Source organism: Centroberyx affinis, unplaced genomic scaffold, assembly GCF_046629955.1.
Source record: "Centroberyx affinis isolate AG114_WGS23_722 - 3 ecotype Tasmania unplaced genomic scaffold, CSIRO-AGI_Caff_v1 ptg003467l_1, whole genome shotgun sequence".
NCBI lineage: Eukaryota > Metazoa > Chordata > Actinopteri > Beryciformes > Berycidae > Centroberyx > Centroberyx affinis.
Genome location: NW_027281430.1, coordinates 18,536 through 35,220, shown reverse-complemented (window position 1 = coordinate 35,220; position 16,685 = coordinate 18,536). Strand labels below are relative to the sequence as shown.

Here is a 16,685-nt window from a genome sequence, read left to right as displayed (position 1 = left end):
CTCACTAATGGAAAGAAACAACTGTGTAGGGGTCATTTCCTACAAGGAGCTAGAGATTGCAATGCAAAGGAAATCGGTAGTTAAAGCATGAAATACTGAACACAGTAAACAGAAAAAATGACCTCCACTGCAACACCCAAATGACCTCAATCTTCCTTGGGAGGGTATTTTTGAAAAAAAAAAAAAAAATACTTGAAAATTTATGTCTTCCACTTCCTAATAGTTTTTCCAGCTGATTTTTTTTTCAAAATTGCTGTCCTCTAAAAGGTGACCCTTTCACCCCTGCCTGCAATTGTCTAACGCCAAATTGTACAGTAATGTGCCGCTGATATATGCCCCCCCCCCAAAACTACATAATTCCTGAAGTCATTGTTTCTGAGAGGAAGCCCGCAATGTAAATACAGTAACTGAGAAAGCATGTGTGGGGAGCAGGGGGTGCATTGTCTGGCGGCCGGGTGATCTGTAAACTCACTCAAATTGTATATCCTCTAATGATTCCACAGCTTTGCAAAAGAAAATGAAAACAGGATTTTATGTTGCGCCGATGTGATTTACATAATGCCGGCAATGGCTCACACATGATTGTGCTTGGCTTTATGGCTGAGGGAAAATGAAGAGGCCCGTACCCATTGTTATAGAAAGTGAATTGAGTCTTTAAGATAGAACTTTGTTACCTCTGATATCACACGTTTTTCTCTACTGAAATGATGTGTCCAAAGCACAGTATAGTGTATTATCTTAACCGCAGTGTGGGCTGAGTTAAGGTGAACATATAGATTCAGTACAACTTTACAAGCTGAGAAATATCACTGTGGCACAATGGTCGGCAGTATTTCATTGAGCTTCAATTGGCAAAGCTTTACTTTGTGACAATTGAAAAAAAGAAAAGAATACAAAGTTGACGAGTTTGTTCTGATCCCAGGTGGTCTTTTTTACAGCCGCAAAATAGTTTTTGATATCATAAACACTGTATTACTCATGAACACCTCCTCTTTGCCTGTTATAAGTTATTTACAACTTGATAAAGATCTGGCCTTGATTTTGAGCCTGGAAAATGCTGTTGGAAGGTGAACTTTGGTGGCTCTGGAAATCAAGTGAAAGGTAACAGAGTGCAGTTTCTGCCCTAAAAAGGCAGCTCTGGATCTGGAATGCCAGAGGCAGCTGCTCCTGCCTCATCAGAGGACATGTTATAAAGATAGCCCCGCTTGGGTTGAAATAATGCCACCCATTCCTGCCCCAAAGCACACTCTATCATGGCTATTGTTCACTGAGGCTGCACTGGAAAAAATGTTGAGACTGTGCAGTATATCTTCTTAGGTAAAGACTTGTAAAGAGATGGTAACTACAACATTTTTGTATTATTTACTCACGTTACTGGCAACAATGTCAAAGACACTGAAGTCTCTTGGCTAGTAAAAGACAGTAGAGAGGACACAGGGTTCAGGAGCATGGCATGAATGTTACACCCTTGAATAAAGCGAAACCAGCAGCCCCTACAGAAACACACTTACTGAGGCCAATCCCACAGAATACCCAGCATGAGAACATGTCTCCCAAAAAGCCCTAAAGTGCTCAGCATTTCCACTCCACATCCTGACAGCTTTAATGCTGTGCAGCCCCCCACTCAGTGGCAGGACCACAGCCTCTTGAGGTGAGAGAGAAGATAACATTTCAGGGGTGTCTCTATTGCGCTGTCATGTGAAGGATTATGTAGCCGTGTATTTGCTGCTTGTAGTACCGTAGGGGGTCTGATACCAATCTGCCTGTGGTTTCAGCTGCCTGCGCTTTTTTCTCCTTTTTTCTGCCACTGAGTTAAACTCTGAACTAACCATGGAAGGTGTGACTTACAAAAATATGTTGAGTACTTCTCTCTGTCCTCCCAGTCTTGTGTCATTGTTAAGTACTTTTGGCTGTTATTAATAGCAGCAGTAGCCATTGTCCTATGTCAGTTTGTTTTTCCATGGTGAAGTTTCAAATCAGCACAAGTGAATGTCACTGAAAAGGGCTGGTTCAAATTTTGTCTGTTGATCTGTTGATAATGAAGCCGCGCCCAGCCCTCATCTGAAAACCTGCTTATTGACGGAAAAGTGGAGGTATATTTCTTGAAACCGTCACACAGATCGCTTGTGATATGACACAACTTTGGCTAACTTTATCTCCTTTTTTTCACTCTTTTCTTTCCATTAGCTGAAAGGAGTTTATGCACTGAAAAGACCTCAGGAAAATCCAAGATGGCCGCCAAAAGGAAAGGTGGCCTAAAACTCAACGCTATCTGTGCCAAGCTGAGCCGCCAGGTGGTGTTCGACAGCAGCTCCCAGACCGCAGAGGGAGACCAGAGCGTAGCGGAGAACAGCGAGCGCGGCAGTTCCCACTACGATGACAACGAGACCAACTTCCCCGAGAGCCTGAGCCTGGAGGAGGACCAGAAGAGACGCGAGGCCATCGAGAAGTGGGTCAACGGCGAGTACGGCGACGAACCGCCGGCGCCCGCGTGCGGGGACGAACAGGAGCACGGACTCAAAGTCAGCAATGACGAAGACGGCCCCCCCGAGGGCGTGTACATGGTACAGCCCAAAGGCTGCAGCGACGACGAGGACAACGCGGACGAGCCCGAGGCCGCGGCGGGGTCTCAGGATGACAGTTTCCATGACGACAAAGACTCCGAAGAAGGGCCTCGGAAAGAGGAGGTCTACATGCCGCCGGTCGAGGCCCCGAGTCGCCAAGCACCTTTCTCCTCTACAGGTACACTTTTTATTTCTCTACTATCCCTCCAATCAAATTACTTCTAAAGTCCTTGTCATACTGATTTATACTCGTTTGGCTCAAACCAACACTACCTTTGCCCTTCAAAACATTCCACCCCATAGTGTTAAGGGGCAAAGGCTTAGATAGAGGGCGGGTGACATTGCCACATCCACATAAGCTTAAGTGTGCCTGTTATTGGAAAGAGAAGCTCTAGAGTTACAATATGAATAGCCAGTGACAGTATCAACCTAAAGACAGATTCAACCGGCGGGCCAGAGGGAAAACAGGAACTTGTCAGTGTGTGTGGTTAACTGTATCAAGAAATTCATATATGGAGTAGGCTTACACTGTAAGGCCGTTTATGCACTCTCCCAGCAGCTGTGGGCCAAGAGCGCATGGCGGGGCCAGGCTAAGCTTCATATTACACCCAGGATTACATATTGAGTCTTTGATTTTCCCTAAGCTCACTAAACTTAGCCACTGCTTCAAGCCCCCTCTATTACATGCTGTAGTAGTCCGCCGTGGAGGAGTTCAGGTTCGTTTCTGGCAACGATTTTCTCACAGCTCTCAAATCCGAGAGATCAGTTGTCAAATAAAGTCAGAAATAGAATCAGGGTGCATTTATTGCAGTGCCGTTCTCACTGTGGAATCACACTTAAGGGTGCATTATTATCTCCTCCCAAACAGTAGCAGCTCTGTGTATTTATTGTTCATAAATATAATCATATTTTAATGAATTCATTCATAGCATGTGTTGTTGTAAGCGACTCACAGTATTACCCCTATTTAATTATTACATGATGTTCCTTTGGTATCATTCACTGATTATCAAATAGATAAAGGTGGCACACACTTTCAACAGTCATCCTGAAGTGGCAAGACTATGTGTTAACAGCACAAACAATCTTCTAAGCAGAAACCGTTTACAGGCTTACACTTGTTGAACCTTGAAACTCGAAGCAGACCCACTGTATCTGAGACTGGCCTGTATAAAGTAGAACTTAAAACACAGAGCAGTAAAAAGGAGAAAAAAACACAGCTCGGTAATAGGAATAGATAAAGCCTGTTTCTCAGACACCAAGAGAAAAAAAAACACAACAGCAATTTGCAGTTGAGGCCTGGTTGTTGCGGTACAAAAACAGGTTTTGTTTTCTGCTTGCTCACCTCAGTTTTGCAGTTTTTTTAGTCTTTCATCTGGGTTTAGGTGTCTACCTCAGAGTCATGTACATGTGCTCTATTTTTTCTTGGTCTTCATATCTTTTTTGTTTACCCCAACTGTGCAGCAGTAGCTTTGGCCGCACACACACAGAGATGGGAGCAGGGGCTTCTCAGAAAAAGAAACAAATTTCATGTCAGAGGCAAATGAAAAAGGCTTTGTGGTTTTAATTAGTCATTTTGTGTGTATTTCATCGCCATAAAAAGGCCTGTCTGTAAATATGTATCACTTTTGTGTAGCAGACATACACCTTTCCCTCCACTGGCTCCCGTACTACTTTACATCTCACAACAAAGCCAGAGTGTTTGAAGACTGCGGGGAGAGCATACTGCATCAGTCGCAAATCTTGTCTTTGGAGTGTTTTTTTCAGAGTTGCTCTTTGTTGATTGTAAGTAGGGCATCTATATTGCCATGTTTCTGCTCGGCTCACAATTAAAACATTTTTTTTCCCTCTCCCTCTCGCCGCTGTCTTTCAAAGGCTGATGCGGAGTGCGCATAATTATGCATATAAACATAGTGGCTTAATTATCTCTCACAACATCAGTGACAATGTAATTAACAAACATTGCAAGATCAATGAGAGAAACTGCGACCTTCAAAACATTTAACTCCTCACATTGAGGCATCGTGCAGATTTCCTATCAGTGCAAAACCCCAGAATACTTTTCCTAGATAATTTAGATGTCGCATTATAAGAGCCCTCATAAGCCATTCAATGGAAAAACCAATGAATAAAAACTATGAAAGCAATGACAGAGATGCACATAGGGGTGGATCAAACAGGCCTGACCATGACTTCCAATTGCAATTCTGAGTTCACTGTAAAAGGTTATTGTTCATTTCAAGTCGTTTCAAAGCCCTTTCTATTTACTGCCTGTTAATTAACCAACCAAACAGTGAGGAAGTTTGAGGCTCCATACGGTTTTGTTTCTGTGTCATTTCAAATTAGTTCAAACTAATGCACAAAATGTCCCATTCATTCCAACCAACCATTTATTACGATACCACTGTCCGTTAAACAAAACGCACATGTGCTAATCTAAACAAAAGCGGCTTTTTAGAGCTTACTTTATTGCACCATAAAAAAAAAAGACATCTCATCATTCAAAACTTTTTCTGACTGATAACATCAGCTTAACCACACTGAATCCACATCAGGTTTCTTTTTTACCAAATGGCTGACATTGTACATGCGTGCTTCAAAACTGACACCCTTTAGAGGTTATTCAAACTCTAGATATAGTCCATATATAGCCACTAGCATGCACCTTTATCATCAGCAACACCTCTGCCTCTCAGTCCTGTGAGCAGAGAAGCCATGCCACACTGATGGCCATGTTTGGTCAGCCAAAAGGAGATATAATACCCATTTGTTATCATATCTGGGAGGGAAAATGCGGCCTAATTGCCTCAAACATAGACAAGGCTTTGGTCTATGTCGCGTGTTGGAATTTGCCGGCATGAAGTGTCAAGATTAGGACCCACTTCTTTGCAGATTTTCCAGTGACACCAGAGAGAGTGAAGGGGGGGGGTTAGATGAGTGGGCGAACAAGCGAGAAAAAGACAGAGAGAAAGAGAAAGAGAGAGAGAACAAAAGAGAGTGAGAGAGAGAGAGAATAGCATTAGTGGTGGGACCAATCTCACCTTAACCCGTAAGCCACGGTCCCCCACCTGGCGTTCACATGACATCATTAAGAGGCAGCCAGATAACGCTCGAGAAGAAAACTCATTTACATGGTGTTTTAGAAAGGTTATCTCCTGTCGGTCCCAGTCATAATCCTTTCAGCTCAAGTCCAATCATTTGCCTGCCATTGATAACATGTCACATGGCTCCGCTGCTGAATAATGTGACTTGGCTAATTTTTTTTTTTGAGAAGCTATGACGATGATACACTAAGCAAATGAAATGGATTAGGACAGAATGAATGTTGATGCTCCCACGCCTAAAAACCAATGGTGTCTCTGTAGGAAGTAGCACTTCACTCTACCACAGAGATCATAAAGGTTTTCTTTATTATGACACTGTTAGCCTACTACTACTCCAAAGAGACAATGCACATGAAACAATTCAAAATAAACACAAAATCATCAATCAACTTTGACAGTAAACGATGATAGTAATGACAATGATCCAGATCATTTTTTGCTAATTTTTCATTTGGAAAGCTGGAAACGCAATGTCCATCCAAAGATGTTTTTTCTACCTACCTCAGTAAAATATAGTTCCATTTTCTGTTTTGTAGGGAAGTGGGTGGGTCTGCCCTAATTTCAGAGCTATATGATATATCATGACCTGAAATAAACTGACCACCACAGAAGCAGTAAAAACAGGCGACAAATTAGTAAGTTACAAATTAGTTAAATGTTAACATTTTAAATGATCCTTTTTTTTCGACACATCAAGATTTCTTTCTGTAGATATTTTATGCTATATACTAATCTATTCAACAAAAAAAATCTAAACAGGTACCAAAGAGGCATAGAATATGGTAAATTGTACCACACAGTAAATGCTTATATGAAGTCTATATGTGTCACTCTGTGGTCTCTGCACATGTGAAAACATGGTAGATTTGATCAAATGATCCGAGGCAAACATGCAGGTATTTCCTCTCAAATACCTGATCCATTTCTCTTAAATTTTTCATGCCCTTTCGATCCACCAGATCCTCTTTCATACTGATGTGCCTTGGAGAGGAGCAACCCCAACGCAGTGGATGGAAATTTAGGGATTATTTTACATGCCGTGCAGGAGATGTGAAAAGCAGGGGGAGAGTGACTGATTTAGCAATAACATAGAAATCCGAGACAAGTGCTGAAATATTTTTGTATTAATTACCCGGATGGCGGCTGATATTACCTCTGGCCAGCTCATGTGTGCTCTGACGATGAAAAAAGCAATCAAATAAATGAAAAATAAAGGGTCTGGACTCTGGTCCTGTGACTGTGCCAAGTGTGAAGTAAGAAGGCCAAAAGTTTTACATGACCCCCAAGCGAAGTTGTCATCTGGTGCATTACTGCCGTGTCTGTTTTCTGATATCTTGCCTGACATGCAAGCTGACACAAGGTAAGATTTTTGGAACAGATTTGGAGCAGCAAACACAACTGTTAAGGGAAAAGCTACCCCACGGGTTCTCACAATCTCTCTCTCGCTTTCTCTTTCTATCTCTCTCTCTTCCGCTCTTTGTCTCTCTCCGTCTATCCATTCCCTTCTTCTTAATCAGGGCAAGCTATGCAGAGCTTTGTCTCTACATTGCTTTCAGGCAAAATCATTTTTTCCCTTTCCCCACTCCCTGACCCCTTGCGCTAACCTGGATGAAAGTTAATGGGCCAGAATTAATCTCCACATAATGCAATTAAACTATACATTTACTACATTTAGCCCATGTCCTTGGGGAGGTTGTCCAATTTAATGGACTCTTAAAATAAAAGTGATGTTTCAGCTCACAAATGTGTGAAAACCTCTGGAGATGGTGGAAATGATAAAGTTTCAGTTTTTCAGTTTTTCTTGAAGGTGACACAATTATTGCAGTAGGTTATTCTGAATTATCTTACTCCTATCGCATCAAGTTATTTTGAATGTGAGTTTTGGGAATTGTACTCAACATGAATCAACATGAATTTGCCGTAATTTCTCTGAAATAAATGAGTAGGTAGTTTTGATGTTATTGTTTTCATATCAATTACCATCAGTCATTGTGTTAAACTAGATGGGGAAATCCACTGATACTTTTGCTTCATTTCTGAAAGTTGCATGTAAAAAAACAATGTATATATCTTTCGTTTTTCAATTGCTGTATAGAGTTCTTACTATAATGACCAAGGCTTAACAAGAAAACGTTTCAGAACAATTATAAGAATCATACATCTTACATAGGAGTTCTCTACTCTTTTTCTCTACGCAGGAGAAGCATCTGCCCTGCGAGACTATGCAGCGAACACCATGAATGAGTTTTTGGGAATGTTCGGATACGATGACCAGCAGGTAAGGGATGAGCTGACCAAGAAGATCAGCTTTGAGAAGCTCAAAGCCGCTACCTCAGACCCCTCGTCCCTGAGCAGTGAGGAGGCCTCGCGGCGTGCCCGCTTCTCCAAGTACGAAGAGTACATCCGCAAGCTGAAGGCCGGCGAGGCCCTGCCCTGGCCCATGCATGCTTCCCCGCCCAAACCAGAAGACCTCAACTCAAAACTGGCCCAAGACAAGAGCGCCGCCATGCTCCAGATCCCCGGGTGCCTCCCAGGGGCCGAGGCCCAGATCTACCCCTCCAGCTTGGACCATAAACAGCCTGGAGGACCCCAGCTGGGCACCCCTCAGCCACCCAACCCCTCTCACATCCAGAACCTGGCCCGAGCCTCCAAGTATGACTTCTTTATTCAGAAGCTGAAGATGGGTGAGAGTCTGCGGCAGCAGAATGGCAATGCATACAAGCGACCCTCCAAGTACGACCTGGAGAACGTCAAGTTTCTGCACCTCTTCAAGCCTGGTGAGGGCAACCCTGACATGGGCGGCGCCATCGCCTTCAAGACTGGCAAAGTGGGCCGCCCTTCCAAGTATGACGTCAGGAACATTCAGAAGCCGGGGATGCCAGGGAAGCCCGAGGCCTCACTGATGCCCAACGTCCATGCCGCAACACCAGGGAACCCAGGAGCGCCTGGTGTCCCCGCCATAGGCACAACTGGGGCCAGCGTTGCCCCGGGGCTTGCAATGGACCAGACGGGGCACATGGGCTTCAACGCATCTGACTACTTAAAGTCCAGCTTTTCCAAGACTGACTCCATCACCACGGGCACTGTGTCCTCTGTGAAGTAAGTCTGTTCAAACATCTGCATAAAATAAGTTCATAGAATATATAGAACATGGGGGCTAGGTGATGAAGGCAGGTATCCTGGTTTTCTTTAAGCATCTACACTCACTGCTCTTGTTGGCAGTTGTGAGAAATGTGCGCTTATTTACAGAAATGTTGTTAACTATTGCACCATTGTGTGACATATTGGGCATTTACACCAAAACAATGCATACCTCCTAACAATGAATTATTAAATCACATAACCCATCATTATAACTTCCAGTTTACAGTTTGCTGGTGCATTGAAAAGCTTCCAAGCTCAGAGGTCTGTCTACCTCTCATTGATAGTCTCTCAGTGGAACACCTTGGAGCTAATGTGCATCTCACATACACTTAACTGCTACTGTGAGTCAGTTAGCCTAACGCAAAGGTAATTGCTACCTCCACAGCAGCCAACGGGAATGTAGTGTGAAATAGCGCATGGCGCCCAATAGATCCACGACATGATGAGTTGCGAAGGCACATGAAGTGTTTACTCGCCGTAGCACTCCGTGGAGACTGATTTAGCACAGTCATCGCAAAGTGACTGACTTCCTTCGTTGGGCTAGGGTGTAACAACTCTCCCTTTAATTACTTTGGAGCCATGACTAACCTCCCGGCGAGTCACAGGGGCCGACTCAACACCGCCTGACGAGTGCACTTTAAAGGAAGCAAACGAGGGGTTTGGGGAGCTAGCCTAGAGTCTTGTGCTCTACCAGTAGGAAACAGCTCCCAGAGTCTGTTTGATTGGTTTTGACCTTGTCTCTAGTTAGTCAAGGCCTATCAAAGTCCCTGTTCAAGAGCCCTCAGGCACCTCTCCCTCAGGCTTTGGCCTTTGTCTGACTGGGTCTCACTGGAGCTGCAAGTTCGGCTAACTGGCCCAGTCTGGTGCTTGTGTGTAGGGAGGAGAGGTGGATGCTAGGGAGAATGTCTGCCAGTGCAACCTCCCCTCTGGGCCAGATTAACCTCAGGTCATCCCTAGTGTGGAGCTGCTCACGTGGAGCTAAATGCCAATGCTGAGAGGCAGCGAGCAGAACCAATACTGTGTTGTGACTCTGTTATTCTGCAGGCAGGTCTGCTAGCAGCTCCATGAAGAGATCACATCACAGGTGACACAAAGTAAACTGCATTGCTCAGCATGCCTCTGTTAATATGACAATCAGTTTGCACAAATCCCTCTTGACTTCTTGTTTTAACTGCATCTGATTGACTAGAAACCAGTACAAAGTGGACTAGCCTGATCACCTCCATTTGAAGCTGCGGTATTGTCTTACCCCTTTGTTTGAACTGGGTCCAGACTGATTGGAGACAACCTGACATCAGCGTTAAGAGCCAGGGCCTTTAGAGATTATCAGAAAAGACCTTTTCAGAGCTTTTCTTCCACATCCCCATTATCCAGTTTTGCATATGAGCACTCACCAAAATACCCCCATAAAAGATTAATGTCCCTTCGCTCCTGCATTTTGCCTTTCATTGGTTGGGAGACCATGCATCAAAGTGTGCTCCTTCCATCCCTGATTCATACGGCACATGAAAACGCCGTTACGCCACAAGAAAATGTATATTGATAGTCCAAAGTTTGGAAGCGGCTTGTAAGTAAATATTGTGTCAGTTTGTTTTTATTAACAACAGGCAGCCCAACCTCACCATTAATCCTGTCTCTTTTGTGTTTGCTGTTGCATTAGGAATGGCCTGCCACCAGAGAAACCCGCCAGCGAAGACGTCAACCTCTACCAGAAATATATTGCCAGGTATGCAAATCCCTCAATGTGCTGCACCAATGGAAATATACCAAACACTGAGACAAACCTTTTTATTCATTGATGGTGTGTTTTATTCAGTGATGTAACTGGATAGTAGATTGGTATGAGGATGTTTTGTGCGCAGTAAATGAATTAAGAAGAGACTCCAGTTTATGTGCTGAGAGGAAGGAGAAGGATGGGAGGTAATGAAAGAGTAATGGTTTGATGGTAGCATACTGTAAAATGTTGAAATAATGCTCACAGTGAGAATAGCACTAAAACATTGATTCATCAGCGGAGAACATAATACTCTGTACTGTTAGCAGTGACTGACACAGAGAGGATATGATCTTAGGCCGGGTTTTTCTTGAGTTCTCCTGTTTATCACGCAACACAAGAGGAGCTGACTGATCTAAAAGACAGCCACTCACACCAACAGAGACAAAACACCAGGGGAGGGGAGGTATCTTGCGTTTCAATGGACACAGAACAATGTCCCCCATTCTGGATTCATTTTGAGCCGACACTAGAAAGGTGATTATCACTTGTTTGTTTATTCGGTTTAAAAAGAAAGAAAAACAGCATTTGAAAAGCCAAAGTGGCTTTGGCGTTAATGATTACTTCTCCAAGCCATAACATGAAGGGCACAAATCAAAGCCCTGGCACTGACAGACGCACACACACACATATCCTCCTCTGCACACGCATACACACACAAAACCCCTTCCTTGGACTGATTACATTTTGCAAGAAGATTTAATTAAGGAATTTTTAATGAGGCTTCTGCTGGCACTGCCAAGAACTGTTTTGATATTTGCGCTGCATAATGCATAAAATTTGTCTAAACATCTCGGCAGTTGATGCACGGGGAGGCTGCAGATAAGCCCAGATACAGTTTCAATTTCCGTGTTGGGGTAGGGAAAAAAAGAGAAAGGGAAGAAGAGGAGGGAGGAAAAAATAGAAAAGGAGGGCTCATAAAAAGGGCAAATGTAGCAGCTACATTTGGGGTGCTGAAGGGGGGGGGTCATCTCTGGCGCTGTAGCTAATGAGTGCACACTAATGGTAAAAACCAGCTTTGTAAACGTGTTCAACCCCCCCTCCTCGTGAAAAGGGAAAAAGTTCTTTATCTCCTCACCGCACTACAGTTTGATGTTTTAAAGAGCTTCCCTGGTAGTGTTTAGTCGCAGTTTTCCCTCTTTAAATGCTTTCATGCACCCACTATTGCCTCGGCACTTTGATCTGTGTGTCTCTATTGTAACTGGAGATGCGCTGCAATCTCTGTATCGTGGCGATATTAATATTTAATCTGCTGCTGAATAGCAGCGGCCCATTAGGCCCCCTGACGCGGCAAGTGGGAATTGTCCAGAGGCAAAGTGATACAGCTGGGCAATGAGCAGAGGGGTGGGCCACACTCCCACAGGGGGGCTTTGTGTGAGCATAAGTGTATACGTGTATGTGTATGTGTGTGTGTGTGTGTGTGTGTGTGTGTGTTTGGAGTGTAAATGGAATTGGGGAGAACACTAATGGTGTGGACATATGTTGGCTTTTTTGTGTGCACACAGGTAGTTCGACTTCCAGTTTCGTCTTTTCTAAAAGAGCCATGAAACCTTCCCAAAGCCCCCTCTGCTTCCGTCACCATGTTCTGAATACACACACACACACACACACACACACACACACAACCAACTTATAAAAAGTAGTGGATTTACCGTTCAATTAGCTTAATGAACTCAGCAAAGTGATCTGTAAATGCAGCTCTGGGATAATCCTAACAAGGAAAAAAAGAGAAAGAGAGATGGAAAAAATATTACTTAGCCCCCTTTTCCCCCTCTCCTCTGCACTTCAAGCAGATGGAGCTCTTGGCAGCGGCAGTGCAAATGTTTATTTGTGTGTTTTGAGTGGTAATTGGAGGATTTTAACAGTCATCATCGTCAGGCTTATAATCACAGCCGTAAACGTGGCCGCACTGTAGCAAGCAGTGGTCCTTTTTAACTAGCGCCAATCTGGAATCTGTTTTTTGGACTCCGACTGGGAGAGTGATGGGATCTGGGGTGAAAGTAGACAGAGCCACTCCAACATCACTGTAGACCTAACCTTTTTCTCTTATCCAAGCACTGTGGTTAACCTGCGACCACTGTGCATTGATTTGGCAAGAGGTTGAAAGTGTCGAGAAATAAAGGAATCATGGGGTTCTTTATTCCTGAGAATGATGTGTGCGTGTGTGTGTGTGTGTGTGTGTGTGTGTGTGTGTGTGAAAGAAGGGTTACACTGTAATAAGTGTCTCTACCGGCGGCTTTGGAAATAAATGGAGCTAATTTGGCTGAAATTGGTGTGACAGACGGGTAAATTGTTGCGGCGGTGTGGAAAGTCAGCTTGAAGGTGTTGAATGTTGCTTTGAAGGTGAGATGAGCAAAAGGCATTTTTTTCACTTTTCGCTTTTGATAACTCCTTAACCTGGATCTTTTCTGAAAAGGTATTCTAGGTATTTTAAATCATTGCTGCACAAATCGCTCCCCACTGGTAAATTTTTATATTTACTCGACGTACATTCCAGAGAGGATAACCCCGTACAGTGTTAACTTGTTGATTAATTTTGAATCGCATAATCATCTTTTTCAGTTGTTTTATCATTGAGGTTTTTCAGTAGCATTTTTATCCCAGCGACTGTTCCCACTGTGATAAGCGTTGGTGTGTTCCCAGGCTTTGAAGCAGTCCTGATGTCATATCATTCAGTTTTTCGATGTGTAACTGTGCCACATCTCCTGTAACTTGGTTTCCAGGTTCTCTGGAAGTCAACACTGTGGACACGTGCACTGCGCCTACCAATATAGAGAGCATTACCACTGCATGGACCCCGAGTGCAACTACCAGGTGAGTGTGTGTACTTTAACAGTTTTTGGAGCGTTTACCCCAAATACACGTTTAACGTGTTGCCCCTGTATCCTGCAACCTTCAGTCTATAAGGTCAACGTCTTTCAGTTTACATTCTCTTGGCCTTGTTACTTGTCACAGTGAAAAATGAGATACCTCATGATAAGGTAATGTAGCCTCAACAGCCAAGGTTCATCGCTTGTAAATGGATGCCCCCCCCCCCCACTGACGAAAACCAGCTAGTGAGTACTAAAGAGGTGCTGTTCCCAAATACCAAGGTTAGGTTAGGGATGATTTCAAGCAAAGCCTCTTCTGCGCTTTCAGGACATGACAAACTACAGTAGGATAAACAAATATTAATAATGTGTCATCTCTTAAAGATTTAGTCTGTTTGCTGACTAGTTAGCATGGCAAGGAGAGTGAAGGAATATATAGCAATTTATCGTTTGACTGTAACGTTAGCTAAATATGTTCCAGTGGTGTATCATATATTATCTTTGAGTTAATTTGAATATAGTTGCCTTTAGACAGCCATAAATCCTGTGACTTATGTACTGCTTTATTCTAACAGACCCAAATGGAGGCAGGAAGATCAGCCTCAGATGAAGGGAGACAGGCCAACAGAGTTGAGGTGATTAGAAGATGAAGAAAGTTAATAAAGCTAAAATACTGTAATTGTATTCCTGGTTTTCCTTAAGACGAAGCTAAAGCTGTTGTTGCTGCCATAATGTAAAGGCAATGCCCATCTCCTAACGTGTACCGCTGTACACACTAATATCATTCGTAAGCAAGTCTCAACATGATGCGTTAATTTAGAATAGTGACGACTATATCAGAGCCATGTGGTTATCTGACATGAACACCAAATTAGCACCCCTCCAGCCAATCAGCATCAAGTATTCATCCAGGCCATTGTATGAATATTAATAGATGATATTTTGAGAGTTGACTTTTTTTTGCCATGTCATGTTTCCTCTAGCAAGAGGACGTTGAGCCAGTTTTCAAGAAAGTCCCTGAAAATATTAGCGATAGCGTGGAAATGCTAGTAAAATATGAAACAAGTGAATTGTATTTACCAAACCCCATATCCAGGGTAGGACACTGCACTAGAGCCTTTTTCTGTTTATTTTATGTATGCAGCTGTTAGTGCTATGGAAGTCTTACATCAAATCATGCTAATTAAAGCAGTAATACAATGATCCAATCAGTCTTGGAGCAAATATGGGATTGTATACATAAATAGTGATGTAGCCTAATGTTGCATCGTGCAAAATTGAGAATAAGTCCTGCATACAGAGTCACGATAAAACTGCACCACTATAGGCAACACTGCCATCTAGGGGTTCATTGCAGTGTGCAGTAAAAACGCACATTAGCAACAGAAAGGTGAAATTGCTCATAGGTTAATCTTTACAATTTAGATTGAGATATATATGAAGAACATTTAGACATATATTTAGATTTACAAGTGTTTTAGTAATGTTATGCCAAGGATATTTTAGATCATTAGGGGTGTTTGCTTAACCTTAAAATCAAGTAAAAATTCTCTTTTTAAAATGCATTAAAATGAAGCATTTTGCAAAATAAACATCCGCCAGGTGAGCACCCAGACCTTTCTAGATAGGTGGGTTCCCCCAGTGAATTCTGGCCACAGACACCACTAGTCGCACCCAGAAGGGTTTATGCAGATGAAAACTTTGTTGGCGCTGGGTCTGCTGAACAGGCTATGACTGTTGGCATTCATTCAGTTTTAAAGCAAAGGCTTTTTTTTTCTTTTCCAAGCTTATTCCAGGCGCAGTCGGCCTTTGACAATTGGCCTTTTATTACAGGGGTTAATTGTAAATATGCTTGAAATATGGCTCTTTTTTCTATGTGCTCTTTTTTCTGAAGACATCTGCCACTGCTAGGGGCCTGCTTTTAATCCCCTTTCACGTTATTAATCTTGTCCTGGTCCCAAGAGTTGTCATGTATGGCACAGGAAGGGGAGAAAACACAAAGCAGATCATAATACAGGCCTTGTGTTTGCTATAGCATATGGTCTAAAAGAATTAGACAAACACTGGTAGATTTGTCAAAGATGACAAAAATCCTCGCACAACTAGAGGTGTGTGTGTGTTTTTCTTCCTTTCTTCACAATTTTCTGAATTAAGCCATCTTCAACTCTAATCTTCTTTGTCTGCTCCTGATCAAGAGAGATTACCGCTCGATAAATATTGTTTATGTGGTGAGGAGCATTACAGATCTGGGCTTTCATTTTCTGCATGAGTCCCACTTCACAGTTTGATGAGACACATTCTTGCAGGAATACAAAGGAAAATCATTTCATGTCATTATTTAGGGTGTTAGTTCAGGTTATCATGGCAATTTCCACGCTCAGGTCCACATTTCTCAGTAGCTTTGTGTTGCGTGGAAACACAGATATGCTTTGGAAGCCAGCTCTCTGGATGTCAATACCCTGCAAAAAACAGGCAGGCTGTGATGAGCAGCCCCTTTCGAAGCGATAACTCATGAAATGTTACATGACACACACTCCTGGAATATTATCCCACTGCCAGCCTCCGGGCGATTGGCTGAGTCCGAACATTCTCCTTTCATGGGCTTGTACGTGAGAGAGTAGAGTGTGCATCTTGCCACACTAGTGGGAATCCTAAAATAAATGTAGCAAGTGGCTCCCAACCTTCATCACCACTCAACTGAAAATGAGCTCTTTTTCCCAGTCAGCTCTCTCCATGGCCTATTTTGGACGGCTTGATGGATCGAATGTACGATGACCGCAGTTCAACTTATCTACTGCTGATCATGGACCATTAGACTCTAGAAAACCCAAAGCCTAGAACCGAGCTCAGTTTTTTCTGAAAAATAATTCAAAAAGTGTCGAATCTGAGTTGTTCAATGATTAGATTAAAAATCCCAGTGAATTGTTTGCCCTTACAGGAGTTAGACCTCTCAGAAAAATGCGGTGGGACATAGGCCAAGAACTGGGGAATGAACAGCTGTGCGAGATCCTAGCTTTTTACTTGTGCACTAGTGGAACACATGACGCAAGGCAATTACCCTACTTTGTACAGCAATTAGTTGCATTTTAGAATGGTTCTTTCTGATATTTTTTCCCTCAACTGGAGATAAATATGGATTGAAGACAGAACTGTCTCATTGATTTGCGCTTCTCCTGTTACAGTTTCTGTAACATCAGCTTAAGCCCAATTACAGCAGATTTGGTTGCTGTTGGTCTCTGTGGAGTGACTTTTCTGTTTTTCCTTCCTGACTCCTGGGTGTGGGAGGGAT

At 43.1% G+C, this 16,685-nt stretch overlaps 1 protein-coding gene across 3 annotated transcripts in view; it reads left to right on the top strand.

The window, feature by feature from the left end:
- The first annotated feature begins 2,192 nt into the window (after positions 1 to 2,192).
- Positions 2,193 to 16,685, top strand: part of LOC139661174 (zinc finger protein castor homolog 1-like) — a 33,003-nt gene continuing 18,510 nt past the window's right edge. For 2 of the 3 annotated variants that reach the window (XM_071539563.1, XM_071539561.1), the window contains exons 1-5: positions 2,193 to 2,742; positions 7,867 to 8,767; positions 10,473 to 10,538; positions 13,310 to 13,400; positions 13,972 to 14,031. In XM_071539563.1, coding sequence (XP_071395664.1) covers positions 2,232 to 2,742; positions 7,867 to 8,767; positions 10,473 to 10,538; positions 13,310 to 13,400; positions 13,972 to 14,031 — 1,629 coding nt within the window. In that variant the 5' untranslated portion in view covers positions 2,193 to 2,231. The remainder of the gene's footprint in view (positions 2,743 to 7,866; positions 8,768 to 10,472; positions 10,539 to 13,309; positions 13,401 to 13,971; positions 14,032 to 16,685) is intronic. The other variant, XM_071539562.1, reaches the window with a different exon arrangement.